Source organism: Myotis myotis, unplaced genomic scaffold (assembly GCF_014108235.1).
Source record: "Myotis myotis isolate mMyoMyo1 unplaced genomic scaffold, mMyoMyo1.p scaffold_m19_p_9, whole genome shotgun sequence".
Taxonomy (NCBI): domain Eukaryota; kingdom Metazoa; phylum Chordata; class Mammalia; order Chiroptera; family Vespertilionidae; genus Myotis; species Myotis myotis.
Genome location: NW_023416401.1, coordinates 38,628,909 through 38,647,919, shown reverse-complemented (window position 1 = coordinate 38,647,919; position 19,011 = coordinate 38,628,909). Strand labels below are relative to the sequence as shown.

The following is a 19,011-nucleotide window of genomic DNA, read 5'->3' as shown; positions in this document are numbered from 1 at the left end:
TTTTCAAGAATTTTCTAGAAACCGCCCATAAATTTAGTGAGACCCTGGAGGATATGAGAAAAGACCAACTAGAAATTAAGCATACACTGACTGAAATAAAAAATAATATACAGAGATCCAACAGCAGATAAGAGAATCCCAAGAATCAAGTCAAAGATTTGAAATACGAAGAAGCAAAAAACAGCCAACTGCAAAAAGAAAAAGAAAAAAGAATCCAAAAATATGAAGATAGTGTAAGGAGCCCTGGGACAGCTTCAAGTGTACCAACATCCGAATTATGGGGGTGCCAGAAGAAGAGAGAGAGCAAAATATTGAAAACCTGTTTGAAGAAATACTGACAGAAAACTTACCATACCTGGTGAAAGCAATAGACACAAGGCCAGTAAGCGCAGAGTACCCTAAACAAAAGGAATCCAAAGAAGACCACACCAAGACACATCATAATTAAAATGCCAAGAGCAAAAGACAAAGAAAATCTTAAAAGCAGCAAGAGAAAAACAGTTACCTACCTAAAAGGGAGTACCCATACGACTGTCAGCTGATTTCTCAATAGAAACTACACAGGCCAGAAGGGAGTGGCAAGAAATATTCAAAGAGATGAATAGCAAGAACCTACAACCAAGATTAGTCTACCCAGCAAAGCTATCATTCAAAATTGAAGGTCAGATAAAGAGCTTCACAGATAAGAAAAAGTTAAAGGAGTTCACCACCACCAAACCTGTATTATATGAAATGCTGAAAGGTATTCTTTAAGAAGAGAAAGAAGAAAAAGGTAAAGATAAAAATTATGAACAACAAATACATATCTATCAACTAGTGAATAAAAAATCTGATGAACAGAATAAACTGGTGAATATAATAGAATCAGGGGCATAGCAAGGGAGTGGACTGACAATTCTTAGGGGGGAAGGGGTGTGGGGGGTGCGGGAAGAGATTAGAAATAAATCATACACCTATGGATGAGGACGGTGGGGGGGTACTAAGGGGGGGGGTGGGGGTGGGAACCTGGTGGAGGGGAGCTATGGGGGATAAAAAAGAGGAACAACTGCAATAATTTGAACAATAAAGATTTAATTAAAAAAAAAGCTTTATGTAAAATGCATTATAGACTCAGAATCTGAATAACATTTGGGTTATAATTTTAAAACTTTAAACATGTTTTATATTTCAACGAGTTCACACCAGTATACACTTTTACATTCCAATTAGTTCACACAAGTATTTTTTTATGCTTTCTGATGCCTTTTAAAAACTGAACCATATCTAAAAATGAACATCTTCCCACATTGTCTTCATTCAGATTATTTCTCAGTAGTATAAACCCATTGTCTATTAAAGAATTAAAGGTGTGATTCTATATTGTGGAAAAAATAATTTATTAAAACTAATGTTTGGTCTTCTATTCTGGTTTTTTTCAGCGACTTCAGGAAGAAATCACTAAACAGTCTCCAACATTGCAAAGAAATGCGTTGTATATCAAATCTGTAAGTTGTTCATTCCTTGTGAAATAGAATTCCATTTTTTTAATATATTTCATTGGTTTTTTACAGAGAAGAAGGGAGAGGGATAGAGAGTTAGAAACATCGATGAGAGAGAAACATAAATCAGCTGCCTCCTGCACACTCCCTACTGGGTATGTGCCCGCAAGCCAAGGTATATGCCCTTGACTGGAATCGAACCTGGGACCCTTGAGTCCACAGGCCGATGCTCTATCCACTGAGCCAAACTGGTTAGGGCTAGAATTCCATTTTGTTAAGAGTTTTCCACTTAATTACTGTTGCCCAGTCTTTGTTTTTACCAGACCAACAAACTAAATACTTGTGTGTCATATTCATGTAATATGATTTTTTTCTATTTTTTCTTCTCAGTCCAAGATCAGCCGGCTACCTGCTTACTTGACTATTCAGATGGTTCGATTTTTTTATAAAGAGAAGGAATCTGTGAATGCTAAAGTTCTTAAGGTTAGTGTAACAAAATTTTCAGTGTAACGAAAAGTTATTCTTTGAAGGCAATTCCTAACTTACAAGACAATTCATAACTTACAGTAGGTTTCTTTAGTACTTTAGGGATAGTTAAATTTTCTTTAAAATATTACAAATAGGGAAGTTATTTACAATAGCCAAGTGGCTTTTAACCAAGATATGCATTGGAATTACCTATTGTTTTCTTTATTTTAAATCATATACATGTCTGGCTTTTTCCCACCCCCCAGATTCTGATTAAGTGGGGCCTAAGGTAGTACATTTTTAAAAAGATTTCTGGAGAATTCTGATGGATGCCCTCCATTTCCCAGAAACACTGCACTAGATCAGAGATCCTTATCCTTGGAGGTTTAGGGCTGGGGTGGCCTCCAGTGCAGTATAACACACTGCACTCTGTTCTGGGCAGTTCCTTCCTTTCAGGTGAAGAGAATGTTAAATTATTGGTGCCCAAAGAGTACTTACATTGAAGTCGGTTGATGTAGGAGCCCGCCATATGATGTAGCTGTTTCATTGAACTGTAGCCCTCTATATATCCCGAGTTCCTGATCTAGCCTGTGGAGCTGAAAGTCATAATACATTTTCAAATATACTTAGTGTTTTATTAGAAGGTTGACTATAGTTGCAGTATCTACTTGTGTTCACTTCATATGTTAATATTAGTTACTGAACTGTATCACTATTGTTTCTATGTGAAATTGTATTTCAAATTATAGCCAGAAGTGACCCCATTTGTAAATTGACTTCTCTGATGGTCTCTGTTATTTTTCACAACAGCTGGTTTAATATTTCTAAAATGCTTCTTTGTTATATGAAATTTGCTAACTCCTCTGTGGTCAGTTTCATGGGTTAAAATGTTTAATGGAAAAAAAAGTTTAAAATTTATCTTACCTTGAAGTTACTATCAAATTGAAAATAAGCACTATGATGTTTCTAATTGCAAAGATTTCCAAGCAGTTTTTACAGATTTTATTTTCAACTTTATTTGAATTATGAAAGCACTACTTTAAAATTTAAAAGTGTGATAGATATTTTAAATAACTACCTTGGTAAGTCTGTCTACACATTTTTTTTCTTTTTGATTTGTGTATAGGATGTTAAATTTCCTCTCATGTTGGATGTGTATGAACTATGTACACCAGAACTTCAAGAGAAAATGATCTCTTTTCGATCAAAATTCAAGGATCTAGAAGATAAAAAAGTGAATCAGCAAACAAAGACAGTAGGTTCTTATTGCTGACTTTTTAGTCTTAATATTTTAATCTTCAACAATTACTTTGTATTGTTATTTATTGTAGAAATGGATGAGCCTGTATTTTATTTAGCTCATATATAAATCCCACATATATTGGTGTAAGCCTTTAAAGTTTTAGGTGTATTTTAGCATATGCAAAAGAACTTTAGTTATGGTAAAGTGTTCTTTATAGTAGAACTATGGGCCCAGTGCACGAATTCGTGCACCCTGAAAGGAATTGTGGGCCACAAGGCTGCAGTGGGCACAGGGGCAGGTCTCGGCCCATCCTCCCTGCCCCTGCTTAACTCCTCCTGCAGTGGCCCCCGGTCCCCTGTCTGCCGGTGACCCCGCTTCTGCCACTGCCAGCCCTGCTCGCACCTGCTGGCGGCGTGGAGCGATTGGGACCTGCGCCCACAATGGGTGTGAGCGGGGCTGGCACCATCAGCAGGGTCGAGTGGCGGCTGCTGCCCCGATTGCCCCTCAGGAGCAGGGGGAGGCGGTGAAGCCCTCAAGGGAGATTGGAGCCAGCAGTCGCCTCTCCCACCCGCTGACAGCACCAAGGGATCGGGACCGGTGCTGGGCGCTGGCAGTGGGTACGAGCAGCGGCTCCAGCATCAACTGTGGGTTCGAGTGAGACCAGTGCCAGCAATGGGTGTGAGCGCCGGGTGGGACCGCCCTGCGTAGGCACAAAGAATTTTCAGTAACAACCAGAGGTTTGCCCCAATGAAAGTGACTGGTGCCCCGCCTTGGTCTGGCACTCCCGCTCACCTGCTCCAGCATCCTGCTGCGGCTGACGCCCACCCTGTTCAGTGCTCTGCCATCTGCTGCCGACGCCTGCCATGTTTCACACGCACCCCTCTGGTGGCCAGTGCATGTCTTAGAGACTGGTTGTTCGGTTGTTCTGCCATTCAGTCTATTTGCATATTAGGGTTTTATATATATAGACTGGAGGCCCGGTGCACAAAAATTTGTGCACTCGGGGGGAAGGGGGGGTCCCTCAGCCTGGCCTGTGCCCTCTCCCAGTCTGGGACCCCTCGGGAGATAACGCCCTGCTGGCTTAGGCCTGCTCCCGGGTGGCAGAGGGCAGGCCCAATCCCTAGGTGCAGCCCCTGGTCGGGCTCAGAGCAGGGCCAATTGGGGAGTTGGGGCGCTGCCCCCTGTCATGCACAGAGCAGGGCAGATTGGGAGGTTGCGATGCCACACTCAGTCACACTCAGGGTAGGGCTGATTGGGGGGTTGGGGCACCACCCCCTGTCACACTCAAGGCAGGGTCGATGGGGAGGATGCGGCACCACCCCGTCACGCACAGAGCAGGGCCAATCCGGGGGTTGGGGCACTGCCCCCTGTCACGCACAGAGCAGGGCCCATCAGGGGGTTGGGGCTCCTTATCCTGTCACGCACAGAGCAGGGCCCATCAGGGGGGTTGGGGCTCCTTATCCTGTCACGCACAGAGCAGGGCCCATCAGGGGGTTGGGAAGCTCCCCCCTGTCACACACAGAGCAGGGCCAATAGGGGATTTGGGGTACCGCCCTCTGTACACACAGAGCAGGGCCCATCAGGGGGTTGAGGAGCTCCCCCCTGTCACTCACAGAGCAGGGCGGATCAGGGGGTTGGGGCGCCGCCCTCTGTCACCCACAGAGCAGGGCCGATCAGGGAGTTGGGGCGCCGCCACTCTCACACTCAGGGCAGGTCCGATGGGGAGGTTATGGCTCTACCCTGTCACACACAGAGCAGGGCCGTGGGGGGGGGGGGGGTTGGGGCGCTGCACCCTGTCACACACAGAGCAGCAGGGCGATCAGGGGGTTGGGGAGCTCCCCCCATCAGGCACAGAGCAGGGCTGATCAGGTGGTTGGGGCGCCTTCCCCGTCAGGAACAGAGCAGGGCGGATAGGGAGGTTGTGGCCCCGCCCCCTGTCACACACAGAGCCGCAGGGCCATCAGGGGGTTTGGGTGCTGCCCCCTGTCATGCTGATCCCGGTGCCGGGAGGCCTCTCGGCTCCGCTGGTCCCGGTGCTGGGAGGCCTTGCGGCTCCGCTGATCCCGGTGCTGGGAGGCATATTACTCTTTTACTATATAGGATAGAGGCCTGGTGCATGGGTGGGGCTGGCTGGTTTGCCCTGAAGGGTGTCCTGGATCAGGGTGGGGGTCCCCACTGGGGTGCCTGGCCAGCCTGGGTGAGGGGATGATGGCTGTTTGCAGCTGGTCATGCACCCTTCAGGGTGGGAGTCCCCACTGGGATGCCTGGCCAGTCTGGGTGAGGGGCTGAGGGCTGAAGCTCTCAACTGCTCCTTTTTTTCTTTTTTCTTTTTTATTCTGGGCCAGCTTTAGCTCTGGCTCCAGCTCTGAGGCCTCTGTTGCTGAAAGCAGGTATCTGGTTTGTTTCGGTTCTATAATTGAAGCAATGTATAACTCCAGCTCTGAGATCCCCGCGGGCTGAAAGCAGGTTTCTGGGTTTTGTTTAGCTTCTATATTTGTTACAATGTTTCAAACTGCAGGCTCAGAGGCGGGCAAGGCAGGCGGGGGAAACGTTGGTTTCCTCGTCATTGAAGCAAGCAAGCCTCATGTTAGTTTCAAGCTGCCTGGCTGCCGGCTGCCATTTAATTTGCATATCGCCCTGATTAGCCAATGGGAAGGGTAGCGGTCGTATGCTAATTACCATGTTTCTCTTTTATTAGATAGGATAAGCTTAATTTCTTTTTTTCTATAAACTGCAGCTTATATTTCTTTTCTATATGTCTCCTCACAGCATATATAGAAAACCTTGCCTAGATTTTCATAGTATTTTATTATTTTCCTTGCAAGGCATGGAATTATCTCCATTTTTGTGTGTGGAAGTGGTGGTATAAAATATTGACTCATTTATGCCCACTGAGAAAACTAACTGCTTCTGATATGCTTGTAACTGCTAAAATTATAACCATATCAACTTTATATTTAACAGATTGTTATTTTGGGTTCATATAAAGTATACCTGAGTTACTATATATTTGATTTTTTTTTTCAAAATGAAAAAGATATTTCCTGTTAATAAAGATTTTCAGTGTGATATTATAATATGTCAAATTTTAAATTCACCCAGCCAGTGTGACTTGGTGGTTGAGTGTCAACCTCAATCACCCAGCCACACCGTGGAGGTCACAGTTCAATTCCTATTCAGAGCACATGCCCCTGTTGCGTGCTCAATCCCTAGTATGTGGCATGCAGGAGGCAGCCAATTAGTGGTTCTCTCTCATCATTGATGTTTTTATCTCTCTCTCCCTTCTTCTCTGAAAGATCTTTCTTGGCCTAATTTAATGAATTTCTACTCTTACACTCCTTTTTTCTGCTTGCTTTGTGTTTATTTTGCTCTTATTCTTAAGGTAGGGGAGCTTAGTTTTTATTTCAAACTTTTCTCTATTTTCTAACATAAGCATGTAGGGCTATAAATTTCTCTCCCAGCAGTGCTTTCAATATGTCCTTCAAATTTCATTATATTGTACTTTCATTTTCATTCTGTTCCTTGTATTTTTTTTCATGTATTGCCCTTCAGACTTCTCTTTGATCTTGAATTATTTAGAACTATCTTGTTGACTTTCTAGATGTTAGAAAATTTTTCTGCTATTATAGATTCTAGTTTGATTCCATTGTAGTGAAGAACATACTTGTGATATTTACATTTTTAAAAATGTGTTGAGGTTTGCATTAGATGCTTCAGGATGTGATCCAGCTTGGACACTTGAAAAGAATGTGCATTCTGTTGTTGAGTGGGGCGTTCTATAGATACTGGTTAGATCCAGTTGGTTAATGGTGTCGTTGCGGTTTTTTTGTAACCTGGCTGTTTTTCTGTCTAGTTGACTGTGGAGTAGTGAAGTCCTCAACTAAAATTGTGCAGTTGTGTTTCCCTATTCAGTTCTGTCAGCTTTTGCTTTGCATGTTTTTTAGCGCTGTTAATTAGTGCATATACATTTAGGATTTTTTTTTGTCATCTTGGTGGAGTGAACCTTTCATTATGCAATATTCCTCTCTGTCCCTTGTAGTTTTTTTTTTTTGCTCTGAACTCTACTTTATCTGATTAATATTGCCACTGCTGCTTTCTTTTTGTTACTGTTTGCATGATCTTTTTTTTATTCTTTTACTTTAAAGTTTCCCATACTGTTATATTTGAAGAGAGTTTCCTATAGATCTTATTGATCGTGTATAGTTGGATCATGTTTTTAATCTACTTTGTTAACCCCATTTATGTACAATAATTTACATTTATGTTATTATTGATATGTTAGTGTTTAAATCTATTTTATATTTTCTTCAGTATTTTCTCTCTCATTTTTGTCTTATAGATTACATGCACATTTTCTTTTTAAGATTTTTAATTGATCTTTAGAGAGGAAGGGAGAGAGAGAGAGAGAGAGAGAGAGAGAGAGAGAGAGAGAGAGAGAGAGAGAGAGAGAGAGAGAGAAAGAAAGAGAGAGGCATGGATCAGCTGCCTCCTGCATACCCCCTATAGGTTATCTAGCCTGCAACCTGGGATTTGCCCTGATTGGGAATTGAACCAGCAACTATTGGTGCATGGATGACTCCCAACCAACTGAGCAACACTGGCCAGGGACTGAACATTTTTTTAGAATTCTAGATTGATTTATGTATGATATATTTAAAATGTATGTCTTTGCATAGCTTTTTTGGGGTTACTGTAGGCATTACATTATATACAGTTGACTCTTGAACCAATGTGCAGGTTAGGAGTATAGTAAAAAATGCATGTGTAACTTAAGTTGGTCCTCTGCATACACATTCCAAACCACCAGTTGACACTGAATAGTGCTGGTTTGAACTGTGCGGGTCAGTTGAAAACAAACTGCATATAAGTGAACCTGCACAATTCAAACCCATGTTATTTAAGGGTTAGCTGTATATGAAAAGGAATGGTTGGCCTCATTGTACTTTTTTGTTGTAGTGTCCTTTGATTTCTTGTTACTCTAGCTATATTTAAACTGCTTGCATTGTCTTCATTTCTATTAAAGTTTTCAAGAATTTTGTGCTCCTATGCCTATATAGGTTGTTTAATTTTTTTGTATTGCACATGGAAATGGGTTGATGCAGGAAGTTCCCACTTTAAAGATCCTTGTCTAAAGTAGTAAATCATGCTTCTTTTAATATAGGTAAATATTTGCTGAATTAAATATTTGTTTATTTGGGCCAAAGTGGCAGGTGACCATGGCTCAATAGATTGAATGTTAATTGCAATAATTTAACTTCTGTTATTTTGAGGCAGCTTTTTCTTTTCTTTTTTTCCCAGTTACATGGTTTGATAGTATTTTGGTAAAACAAAATTATAAAATTGGGTTTTCCTTTACTACCCTAGAGCACTGTTCATCTGTATTACTATATTCACTGGTACACTCTCTAGCTATAGTGGTTTAACATTGATTCTATAGTCAGAGGGTCTGTTATTAATACATACAAGATTTTATATTATTAAAATGTAGGACCTTTGTGTTTCCAATTTTATGTTAACTGTAGTTATATCATTTTAGTAATTTGTAAGGCAGACTAGATTTTGTCTTTGTTTTGCCTCATGTGTAACTTAAGTTGGTCCTCTGCATACACATTCCCAGCCACCAGTTGACACTGAACAGTGCTGGTTTGAACTGTGTTACAAACCGCATATAAGTGGACAGTAAATATTCGTGGAAATGAGTATAGGTATTCACCACTTTCCGCAAGTTCTCGTTACGCAACTTCACTTTTATGATAGACCTACCCATTTTAGCAAATAGAAAGAAATCTGAAGAGGAATTTTGCTTTTATGAAAAAAGCCATTACCATACTAATGTAGGTCTTTTGCTTTTTGTAAAAGTAAAGTGGAATAATGTGAACTTTCTGAAAGCAGGGGATACTCTTTGCTTTATATATGCCAGTTTGGCTTTTGAAAGATTTCATAGGCACGCTACTTTCAGATACTGGGGAAACGTACTCTTATTGAGAATGCAAATTTTATTTCTGATATCATGGTCTAAAATTAAACATTTTTTTCCTTTCAGAGTGACAAAAAGAGTAGTCCCCAGAAAGATGTTAAGTATGAACCCTTTTCTTTTGCTGATGGTAAGTGAATCTTTATTTCTTTTCTTTTTAAAGATATATTTTATTGATTTTTTACAGAGAGGGAGGGAGAGGGATAGTGAGTTAGAAACATCGATGAGAGAGAAACATCGATCAGCTGCCTCCTGCACACTCCCCACTAGGGATGTGCCCGCAACCAAGGTACATGCCCTTGACCGGAATTGAACCTGGGACCCTTGAGTCTGCAGGCTGATGCTCTATCCACTGAGCCAAACCGGTCCAGGCAGTGAATCTTTATTTCAGTTGTGGGGTGTGTGTGTGTGTGTGTGTGTGTGTGTGTGTGTGTGTGTGTGTGTTTTAAGGTAAGATTACTGTCTAGTCACATAACTTTTTTTTTTAGTTATCATGCTTTTAAAAAAGTCAGGGTTCTTGAAATCTAATTTATCTCAATATGACATACACTAAAAACCACTCTTTTTAGCATAAACTTCTATGAATGATACTTCTTAAAACATCTTTCATGAAGCCTTAACTTTGGATAGTAGTATCTTACTGGATTCTAATAGTAGAATAGTGCTTATCTAGGCTAAACTTCAAAACATAGTTCTTGCTTGTTATTTGGTTTTAGAAAGCACATGTCTATTTGTCTAATATTATTGAATTTATATCTTCCTTTAGACATTGGCTCCAATAATTGTGGATACTATGATTTACAAGCAGTGTTAACACATCAGGGAAGGTCTAGCTCTTCAGGTCATTATGTATCATGGGTGAAAAGAAAAGAAGGTAAAGATTCTATTTTTTTTTTTCAGTTGTTACATACTATTTTAATAGTTTGTTTAATATAAATTTTATAACAGTGGTTCTCAAACTTTTCAGTTTCAGAATCTCTTTACACTCTTACATTGAGAACCTTCCCATTTTGTTTATGAGGATTATGTTTCTTTACTATAATAGAAATTAAAACTGAGAAATTAATTTACTCAAAACTGACAGTAATAAACCAATTACATAAATATTTAAAAAATGGAAATCATAATTTTTCCCCAAACAAAAAAAAGTGGCAAGAAATGGTATTGATTTACATTTTTATAAGTCTTTAATAGGAGACAGCTAGATTCTCCTAACTATTTCCGCATTGTCTTTTGCTTTATCATACGTTGTGTAGCCTCAGGAAAATTCCAAAGTACACTTGAGAGAATGAGGGGTAAAGGTACTTAAGGCTTTAGTAGTGTTATGAGAATAGTTGTAACCTTCATGGAACTCTTGAAATGGTTTTGAACCTGAGTAGTCCCTGGATCATGCTTTGAGAACTGTTGCTATGGTAGATGGAATACTGCTGTGCGTAAAGTACCTTTTTGAAATGGAACTCTGAAAAAATTGTGAATGATTTTAATTTCATTTTCCTCTCGTTCTTTAGATGAATGGATTAAGTTTGATGATGATAAGGTCAGCACTGTGACACCAGAAGATATCTTGCGGCTTTCTGGTGGTGGAGACTGGCATATAGCTTATGTTTTACTCTATGGGCCTCGCAGAGTTGAAATAATGGAAGAGGAAAGTGAACAGTAACCTTCATTTTAGCTATTTATGCTTAGGTGTGAAATAAATGTTATTTGTTGATCATTTCTATAATCCAGAGCTTTAGAGGAAGATATATAAGTGGTTTTGTTTCCCCTCATATGGAACAAAGAGCAGAAGCAGACCACTCTGTGTGTCAACGTAAAATATTGCAGAAAAGAGAAGCCTTTGAACTGTGCTGCTCTGTATAAAGGTGACAGGAAGAAATTTTTTAAAAGCTTATTTCTTGCATTAATTTTTTAAAATTCTGAATTGAAATGCCTTTCAACCACTGTCTTCTGTGATAATTTTCCCTGCCTTTTTCAGCTCAATATTCAGCAATGAAATGTTTATTGCACACCTATTACTGTTTTGTTGTTCTTGCATGGTTCAAACCACAGGTAATTTCCTTTGCCTTATCTAACAAATTCTGCCAGGAAGATGGAAAGGAAGTAAGTGTTGCTCTCATTGTGCTCTCAGTGCTGCTGTCCACATAGCCCATGGAAACATGGATACAATCAAGTATTTGTCCAGCCTGATTGTTGCTGGCTTTTCATGACTTTAAAATAAATTGTGATCAATAGTACATTTGATTATACATTTATTACTGTCTCTTTGATGTACTATGGTTTGTACATTTAACTGCAATGGCTTTGTAGTAATCAACCTTAACAGGATGTTGACAGGCTCTGGTTGCTTATTTTTAGAAAACAGGGGTATTTAATAAAAAAAGAAAGAGAGGGATTAACAGTTTTTGACCTCAAGTCTTGTCTGTAGAGTTGGCTGAAGTTCCAGTATGTTAACCCTGATGGTTAGTTTTACTCTGCTGTTAAGCATCCATTTAAAAATGTTACCTTTGCCAGTTAGTACTACATTGTTTAGAAAGAAATAACAAAGTTGTAAGAGCAATGGTGTTTTTTGGATGCTGAATGCAGCATTTATGAGTCAGATCTGTCCTTTGGCTCAGTTATTTTTATACTTCTGTCAGTTCCCAAAAATCTTAATGTCTATTTCACAGCTTAGTATCAATGATTTTTCTAGTGGTGGTTGGAATACCAAGAGTATGAAGTATTTCAATATAGTAGGTTTAATATATTCTAATTAGTCAGTTCCTCATCTTTGTCTTAGGAGCCTTGATTGTTAGAGAAAGGATAGATTATTACCAAATTTGCTCTGATTTTGAGTTGGGTATTTATAATTAAGTTTTGGGGATTATCATGAAATCTCATCTTTGCTTACTCTCGTTTTAATGCTCTGCAGAGCACAGACAGCACTGATAACCAGTAGATTCCTTAAGAATAGTGGCTATTTTTGAGTTTGTGAGAACTCTAGGGGACATAAAAGGAGTATTTCAGGGAAACTTTATTTGTATATAGCTTCTTCAGCTAATCTCTAATTACTTGAATTATTGGCAATCAGTACTTCCTTTGCTTTGAGGGAGGGTGCAGAATAGGATGGGGAAAATGAGACCATAAGAATTGTGATGTTTTTTATATATTGGTATGCTGCTTGTAATTCTGCAGTTTTTTTATTCACTGTTATATTTGGCCTGAACAATTTTGAGGACATAATTTAGCAATTAAAATTTAGATTTTTTTTGATTTGCAGGATGCTGTAGCTACTGGAGATCAGGTGAGGTAGATTTAGAACAAAGTATATAAACCTTCTATAGAATTAGAATTTTAAAATTGTAATTCCTTGTCATTATATAAAAAAACTTTATTTCACTTTATTTGATCCAAAAAGCATTATTCCAAAGATATTTTAAGTATAAGAAATTGGACTTATACCAGTGTTGTTTTAAACTAATAAGGCTGTTTTAGAGTTCAGCCTTGCATGTAGGGTCTTTGAGAGTAAGCAAGAAAAGGTCTTGACTCCTGAGTGTGCCTTATATGCTTTGCCACTAGCATGACGCCCTTTTGATACTAGAGCTGTGCTGTATACTGTTGGACTAGCTAGTGAAGTTAAGCCCAAACAACACTTATTGTATAATGTGTGCATTTAGTAGTAGTTGTTCTCGATTCAAAACAATGATAACAATCTTAGACCCCTAAAGGATAATGCTTATGTGGGGACAGGAAAAAGATAGTTCTGTCTCCAACCATTACTAACTACCTAGTGCTTTGCTGTTTACAGGGTGCTTTCACAGACATCTCATTTGAACTTCACAACAATCCCTGAGCAATGCATCCCTATTTTAATGACTTGAGAGGTTAATTTTATAAGGCTAAAGGAACTAGGTTTTAGACTTTACCCCATTTCTTTTAAAGTTGGGGGTCAGCAAACATTTTCTGTAGTGAGCCAGATAGTAAATATTTTAAGCTTTGCAGACTGTAACTTTTTTGTTGCAACTACTTAATTTGCCGTTGTAGCAGGAAAGAAGCCATAGACAATACCTAAAAATTCAGTATGGATGTGTGCTGATTAAATTTTACTTATAAAACCAAGTGGTAAACGGACCATTGTTTGCTGATCCTCTGTTTTAAAGCATGAAATTAGAGCAGCCATATGGATTCAGAAAGTCTTATTTTGGGATTTTCAGAATAGCAAGTTAAATTTCATAACTGCTAATGGCATGCAGAAACTAATTTGGCATAGTGTATTTTAGGAAACACCATGCCTCTAAATATCACTTATTGACTTAATAACACATTTAACAAAAATATATTGTGACCTTAAGGTCATGTCACTTTGGCCATTTTTCCAACCTCCTCCTCCCTCCTCCCAAGACCTGACTGAGGTCAGTTATCAAGAGCCAATATGTGTTTTGTTCTTGGAATACCAGCCAACTGTACAACTGTTATAAAAATGTTTATTGTTTACCAAAACCAGTGGACCTCTTAACAAATGCTGCTTGGTAACAAAATCTTATCACAGTTTTAATAAAAAAAAAAAAAAAAAAAAAAGCTAACTATTTGTCTCATTGTCATTAGTTAGACTTTCTGCAAGGTCACTTAATCCAGACTTATTCAGTGCATTAATCAGATTCTCGGGCGTTGCATGGACTCCCTCTTGATCTTGCCAGGCAACTAGTAACTGCCTAGCTCTCATCTTCATGTCTTCACTATCACACTCAATCTGTCTAATTTCTGAGTCTTTCATTTCCAAGTAGGGAGCCAGAATCTTCCATTGTTCACCCAATTTGCTGGCAAATATCTCTATTTGTTCCCCTGTTACAGGTTTGTCTCGGCGAGCATCAGGGCCTAGAAAACACAAGAAATGTAAATTATGTACCAAGTATGAGGACATCTACAATTCAAAGTATACAACAGAAATGGGAAGATATGGGGCCACCAAAATATTAATCCCCTTTAATAACCTTTATTTTAAAACAGTTCCTTTTTATATTTTTCCATGGATTGAATACTGTTCTTATGACCATTAGGAAATCAATTTTAAGTTATTGTCAAGCAGTGCTTTAAATTCCTTACTATAAGAAGCAGCTGAAATACATGGTAGAAGTTGAGAAGTAGATCAAATTAAATAACGTACCTCTCAACAAAGAACCACAATCTTTGTAAAATAGCCAAGAAAATTCAATTCTTACTTTCATTTTCCTTCAGTAAAGCATCATTATCTTCCTCATCTTCATCCTCACCTGTTTTTATTTCTTCAGAAGGAGGCTAAAATGAGTAAGGAGAATGTTTAAAAGAATGCCAACTTCTAAAGTAACTTGGGATTCATTTGTTTAGATAAGCTGATTGTACATTCCAAGTATAGGATCCAGAACTTTACCCCTGAGGGTGTTAAATATGACAAGTAGAACAGTGTTAACCTGGAGAAGGAGTGGATGGGGAAGATCTGAAAATTGGAAAGACTCCCCTTACTCCCCCAACCTGGGAAGAAGGGAGTTAGTAAGATGTTAAAATGATTTTCACATACCTAGCATATAGTAACAACAATCTAGGGAAGACCAGGGTTGAGCACCTATTTCCTTAACATTTTTTGAATGATTAGCTTTTATGCACACAGTTATTAGTACCATATTGTAGAAATACAATGAGAAAATTGTATTGAAAAGGAGAGCCAGAGTAGTAAGGCCAAGTTGCCTACTACTACCCTGTCTTTGAATATAATGCACCAACAAACAGGAAAAACGATAATAGTTTCTCCAGAAGTATTACAGACAGATTAAGTTATACACGTGCTATAAAAATTATTAGAAGTTTATCAGTTTATGTGCTTCCTATGAAGTGTATCCTCAAATGCATTTCTCTTCATTCTAAAACATGGAAGTTGGTAGATTTTTTTCCCACAACTCTAAATTCAGCTCTGTTCAAACGATAGCAGTTTTAAAGAAAATAACATCAACTAAAGGAAATGAAAAAAATAGATTTATAATACTTACTGGTAATTCCTTTGCTAGCTTTATTACCATGTTTTCAAGATATTCTGGCAAACTTTTGAACTGCTGGTTGGTTGGCTGGAAGAAGTGAGGGCTTCTCCGTGCTAACAGTCTCAGGGCTCTCCAACCATAATTTGAATTGTTCACAGCCCTATAGAAAGATGTTGGTCTTATAACTTTGTAGTCATTTATTTCTATATTCCCTTCTAGTTAATATAACTCACCAAGTGAAATTCTGTAACTAAGATAAGCAGCTGAAGGCACCATTCTTTTCACTCTGATCGTATTCCCAAAGAACTCAGTGTGCAGGTCACTTATATCAGAAACCAACAGAGTCTGAAGAGGGAGGTCACACCAGCAAGCACATTTAAAAAGTTTGTATGCATTTTACTTAATTTAAAAAAGTCAATATGTGCAGTACTGGCTAGGTGTTGTATATGTAGGACAGAAATCTAGTTATGTAGGGGGGAAAATGAATTCATAATAGGTTCAACATGTTTTAGTGAGTTGATATCCGCCAGCATAATGCCACCTATACGTGTGAGTTCCAGAACGTAAGTTCAACACTGAGTTCCAATCATTTAATCAATGCTTGGTGTCCTATTTATACAATGCCTAAACTTTAATTTGCTCAGAACCAACCTGATGGGATAAAAATGGCTCCAAAATGAAAAGGGAAATATCCAATAGTCAAGAGAGTAAGCAATGATGCCAAGAATAGAACCAACCCATGAACTGTTCCGTAAGGAAGCAAAGTGGTAATAGATGGTATCCAGTAAGGTGAGAAATGGAAACCTCAGGGAAATTCTAAAGACAGTGTTCCTGAAACAGGCAAGCTGCAGAAGAGTCCAAAGCACACTTTTCCCCCCCCATTTATGAGTTTTTTTGCAAGTCAGTTGGAAATGCCCTCCCTCCCTAAGTTGTTGAGTAGCAACCTCATTTACTTGGAGCCTCATTACCTTTGAGGATGCTGGCACCTGCAAAACTACTCCTAGACAGTGGGGCCCCTTACCAAGTTAACATCATGCTATGAGGCTTTGCCAAAATAGTTAACCTTCTCTCTGACACATTTCTGTTTAGATAATTTGAATCTTTTAAGCATTCTGTCAATTATACATACAAAATTATTCTCCAGAGATCCATATCATCCAGATTCTTAAACTAATCTTAGAGGGCTATCACTCTACCTAGTTTTACGTAACAATAATAAATCAATATTCATTCAACAAATACTTGTTGAGCTGGGCACTCAGGAGTCATGGAGTTCAGGGCCCCTGAGGTCACAGTGATTTTCCTGGCTTTGCCATTTACTAGCTGAAACAACAATTTCTACTAAAGAGTTATATAAGGTAAGTGGCTTAGGAAGTAACTGACATAGTAAATGAATCTGTTGCGAAGCATCATTATTGATAAATACAAGGGTTAAGACAATTTCAGGTAGTGGTAAGGATGAGAAAAAAATGACAAATTCAGATGGTGATATGTACTATGAAATAAATGTTAACAGGGCTGCATTAAGAGGGAAAGGAGAAGACTTGGTCAGGGAAAACTGCTCAGTATTTAAGATGAGAGTTTAAGTGAGAGAGCACGCCATGGGATTGCCATGAGGGAAGTTTCAAACAAATGAGCATCAAGTACAAAGGTCCTGAGGTGGAAGTACCTTTTGAGTTGAATGGAAACAGGGCTGGCTGGTATGGTTTGAGCAGAGAGAAAATAAAGAAGATGTGACTGGAGAGGTAGAAAGGTGCAAATCAGATAAAGGAGACTTGTTAGTAAGACTTCATCTTAATTTTATTTTCTTTATTTTTAAATATATCTTTATTGATTTCAGAGAGGAAGGGAGAGGGAAAGAGAGAGAGAGAAACATCAATGAGAGAGAATCACTGATTGGCTGCCTCCTGCACGTCCCCTACTGGGGATCAAGCCCGCAACCTAGGCATGTGCCCTTGACCAGAATCGAACCTGGGACCCTTCAGTCCGCAGGCTGACGCTCTATCCACTGAGCCAAACCAGGTAGCAACAGATTTGACTTGTGAATTTAAAGATCACTGGCTAATGCATGGAAAATTGACCTGAATTGGTCATAGCATTCTTTTTGCAGTGCTAACTACGTCATGCATGGTTCAAAGTAAATCATCTTAATCCTCAGAATAACCCTGAGAAATGGGTACGATTCCTATTAATAGACAAGGAAACCAGAAGGGTTTAATTAGTCCTCGTAGCCTAGCAAGTTAACACATTTCGTACCGCTCAGGAGTTTTCTCGTGTTTCGCGCGCCATCTGTTAAGGACCGCTCACGAGTGTTCTCGTTTTTCACGCCCATGGAAAAAGGAGTGAATCTAGATACTTATGTAAATTTTATTTGGTCCCTCTTCACAGAGGAAAATGTTTTACGCAATACCATACGTTAAAAAAGTACTAGGAACTTTGTTTGTTTTTGTAAATAAAAATGTTATAATTATTGAAAAACAACACCTGAAGTGCATTATGATGATTTAAATAACGTGCAGTTTGCCCCAAAACATGCGGTCCCTGGTGTATGTCTTAGAGATTGCTATGCGGTACGCAATGTGTTAAGTGGTAGAGTCCCAGGATTGGAACCTAAGCAGTCTGACAAGAGGGCCCTAGCCCTTAAGTCAGTACCGTAAGGCCTATTCAAAATCATGGAGCTGTGGATTTAGTTGAAGAACCTGAGACTGAGTCCTGAAGCTACTTCAAAATTTTAAGTTAGGCAGAGGATTGGGGAGCCAGCAATGGAGACTGAAAAGCAATTAGACAAAAGGATAACAGTGGGAGCTATAGTTAGATGGCTGTTGAGAGAAGAAAATGTTATCTAACAAGACAAATCAGCTAGGGAATTCTGCTGAGGGGTTAAAAAAAAAGTGACCTTGATAAGAGCTATATGATAGCCAGAGACAGCCCACCAGGAATGGGCTGAGGACAATGGGAGGTGGGGAAATGAAGGCAGCAATTATCAAGAATTGTTGGGAGATATAAGCATACCTCTCACCTTGCAGATACTGTGGGTCTGGTTCCAGACCACTGCAATAGTGAGTACTGCAATAAAGTGAGTTGTAATTTTTTTGCTCGTAAAGGATTTTGCCTTCAATTTGTAAAAAACCTGACATTTGTGAAGTGTAATAAAGTGAAGTGCAATAAAATGAGGTATGCCTGACTGATCTGAAGGAAAACAGGGAAAATAGGTGATATTTGGAGAGAGATGTAGGTTCAAGAGGGATTTTTCTGATTATTTTTGAAATAATCTTGATTTTAAGTAATGCCTGTTAAGTTGATGGGAATGGTCATTGAAATCAGATGTGTCATAATGTGAACTTGGTACATAAACTCACCTAAGAGGAAAAGTACCACTCTATCAACTGCCTCCCTTATTAGCATTCTAGTATACATAAAATTGCTAAGGAAAAGAATTGGAGAAAATTAGCTCATGAGAAACATTACTTACTTATATTCATTTTCAACCATGCTTTCCGGGTCTGCCTGTTCAATGGCTTCTTCAAAGAATTCCTCCAAAGTTGGCATATATTCTCTGGATGTTAAAAAAAAACTAGTGAGGATTCTAATGTTATTCACACTTGACTTACAGTTAGATTACTTAGGAAATCAAAATTTTAAGGAGATAAATGACTCAAAACAAGTTAAACTTCTCAAAGGGGACAAAAAAGAGGGCAGTGTGGCATTTACCCACTATGTACTATGTAGTGAAGCACTGTATTGCGAAATGTGACACATACTGTATCATACAATAATGTATGCTGATGTTACTAGTCACAGAGGGCAGCCAGGGGTTTACTAGCATTTGAATTTCTCCACCAAGCAGGAAATTTTCATATTATG

General features: G+C 38.9%; 2 protein-coding genes across 9 annotated transcripts in view; one reads left to right on the top strand and one right to left on the bottom strand.

Moving 5' to 3' along the window:
• Window positions 1-13,717, top strand: part of USP14 (ubiquitin specific peptidase 14) — a 58,237-nt gene extending 44,520 nt beyond the window's left edge. For all 7 annotated transcript variants that reach the window (XM_036321275.1, XM_036321276.1, XM_036321279.1 and 4 more), the window contains 6 exons: window positions 1,419-1,484; window positions 1,869-1,961; window positions 3,073-3,201; window positions 9,233-9,293; window positions 9,930-10,037; window positions 10,672-13,717. In XM_036321275.1, coding sequence (XP_036177168.1) covers window positions 1,419-1,484; window positions 1,869-1,961; window positions 3,073-3,201; window positions 9,233-9,293; window positions 9,930-10,037; window positions 10,672-10,823 — 609 coding nt within the window. In that variant the 3' untranslated portion in view covers window positions 10,824-13,717. The remainder of the gene's footprint in view (window positions 1-1,418; window positions 1,485-1,868; window positions 1,962-3,072; window positions 3,202-9,232; window positions 9,294-9,929; window positions 10,038-10,671) is intronic.
• The window catches only part of THOC1 (THO complex 1), a 30,993-nt gene continuing 25,678 nt past the window's right edge, over window positions 13,697-19,011 (bottom strand). For both annotated transcript variants that reach the window (XM_036321272.1, XM_036321273.1), the window contains 4 exons: window positions 18,620-18,703; window positions 15,160-15,307; window positions 14,359-14,434; window positions 13,697-14,014 (listed from right to left, as the gene is read on the bottom strand). In XM_036321272.1, coding sequence (XP_036177165.1) covers window positions 13,719-14,014; window positions 14,359-14,434; window positions 15,160-15,307; window positions 18,620-18,703 — 604 coding nt within the window. In that variant the 3' untranslated portion in view covers window positions 13,697-13,718. The remainder of the gene's footprint in view (window positions 14,015-14,358; window positions 14,435-15,159; window positions 15,308-18,619; window positions 18,704-19,011) is intronic.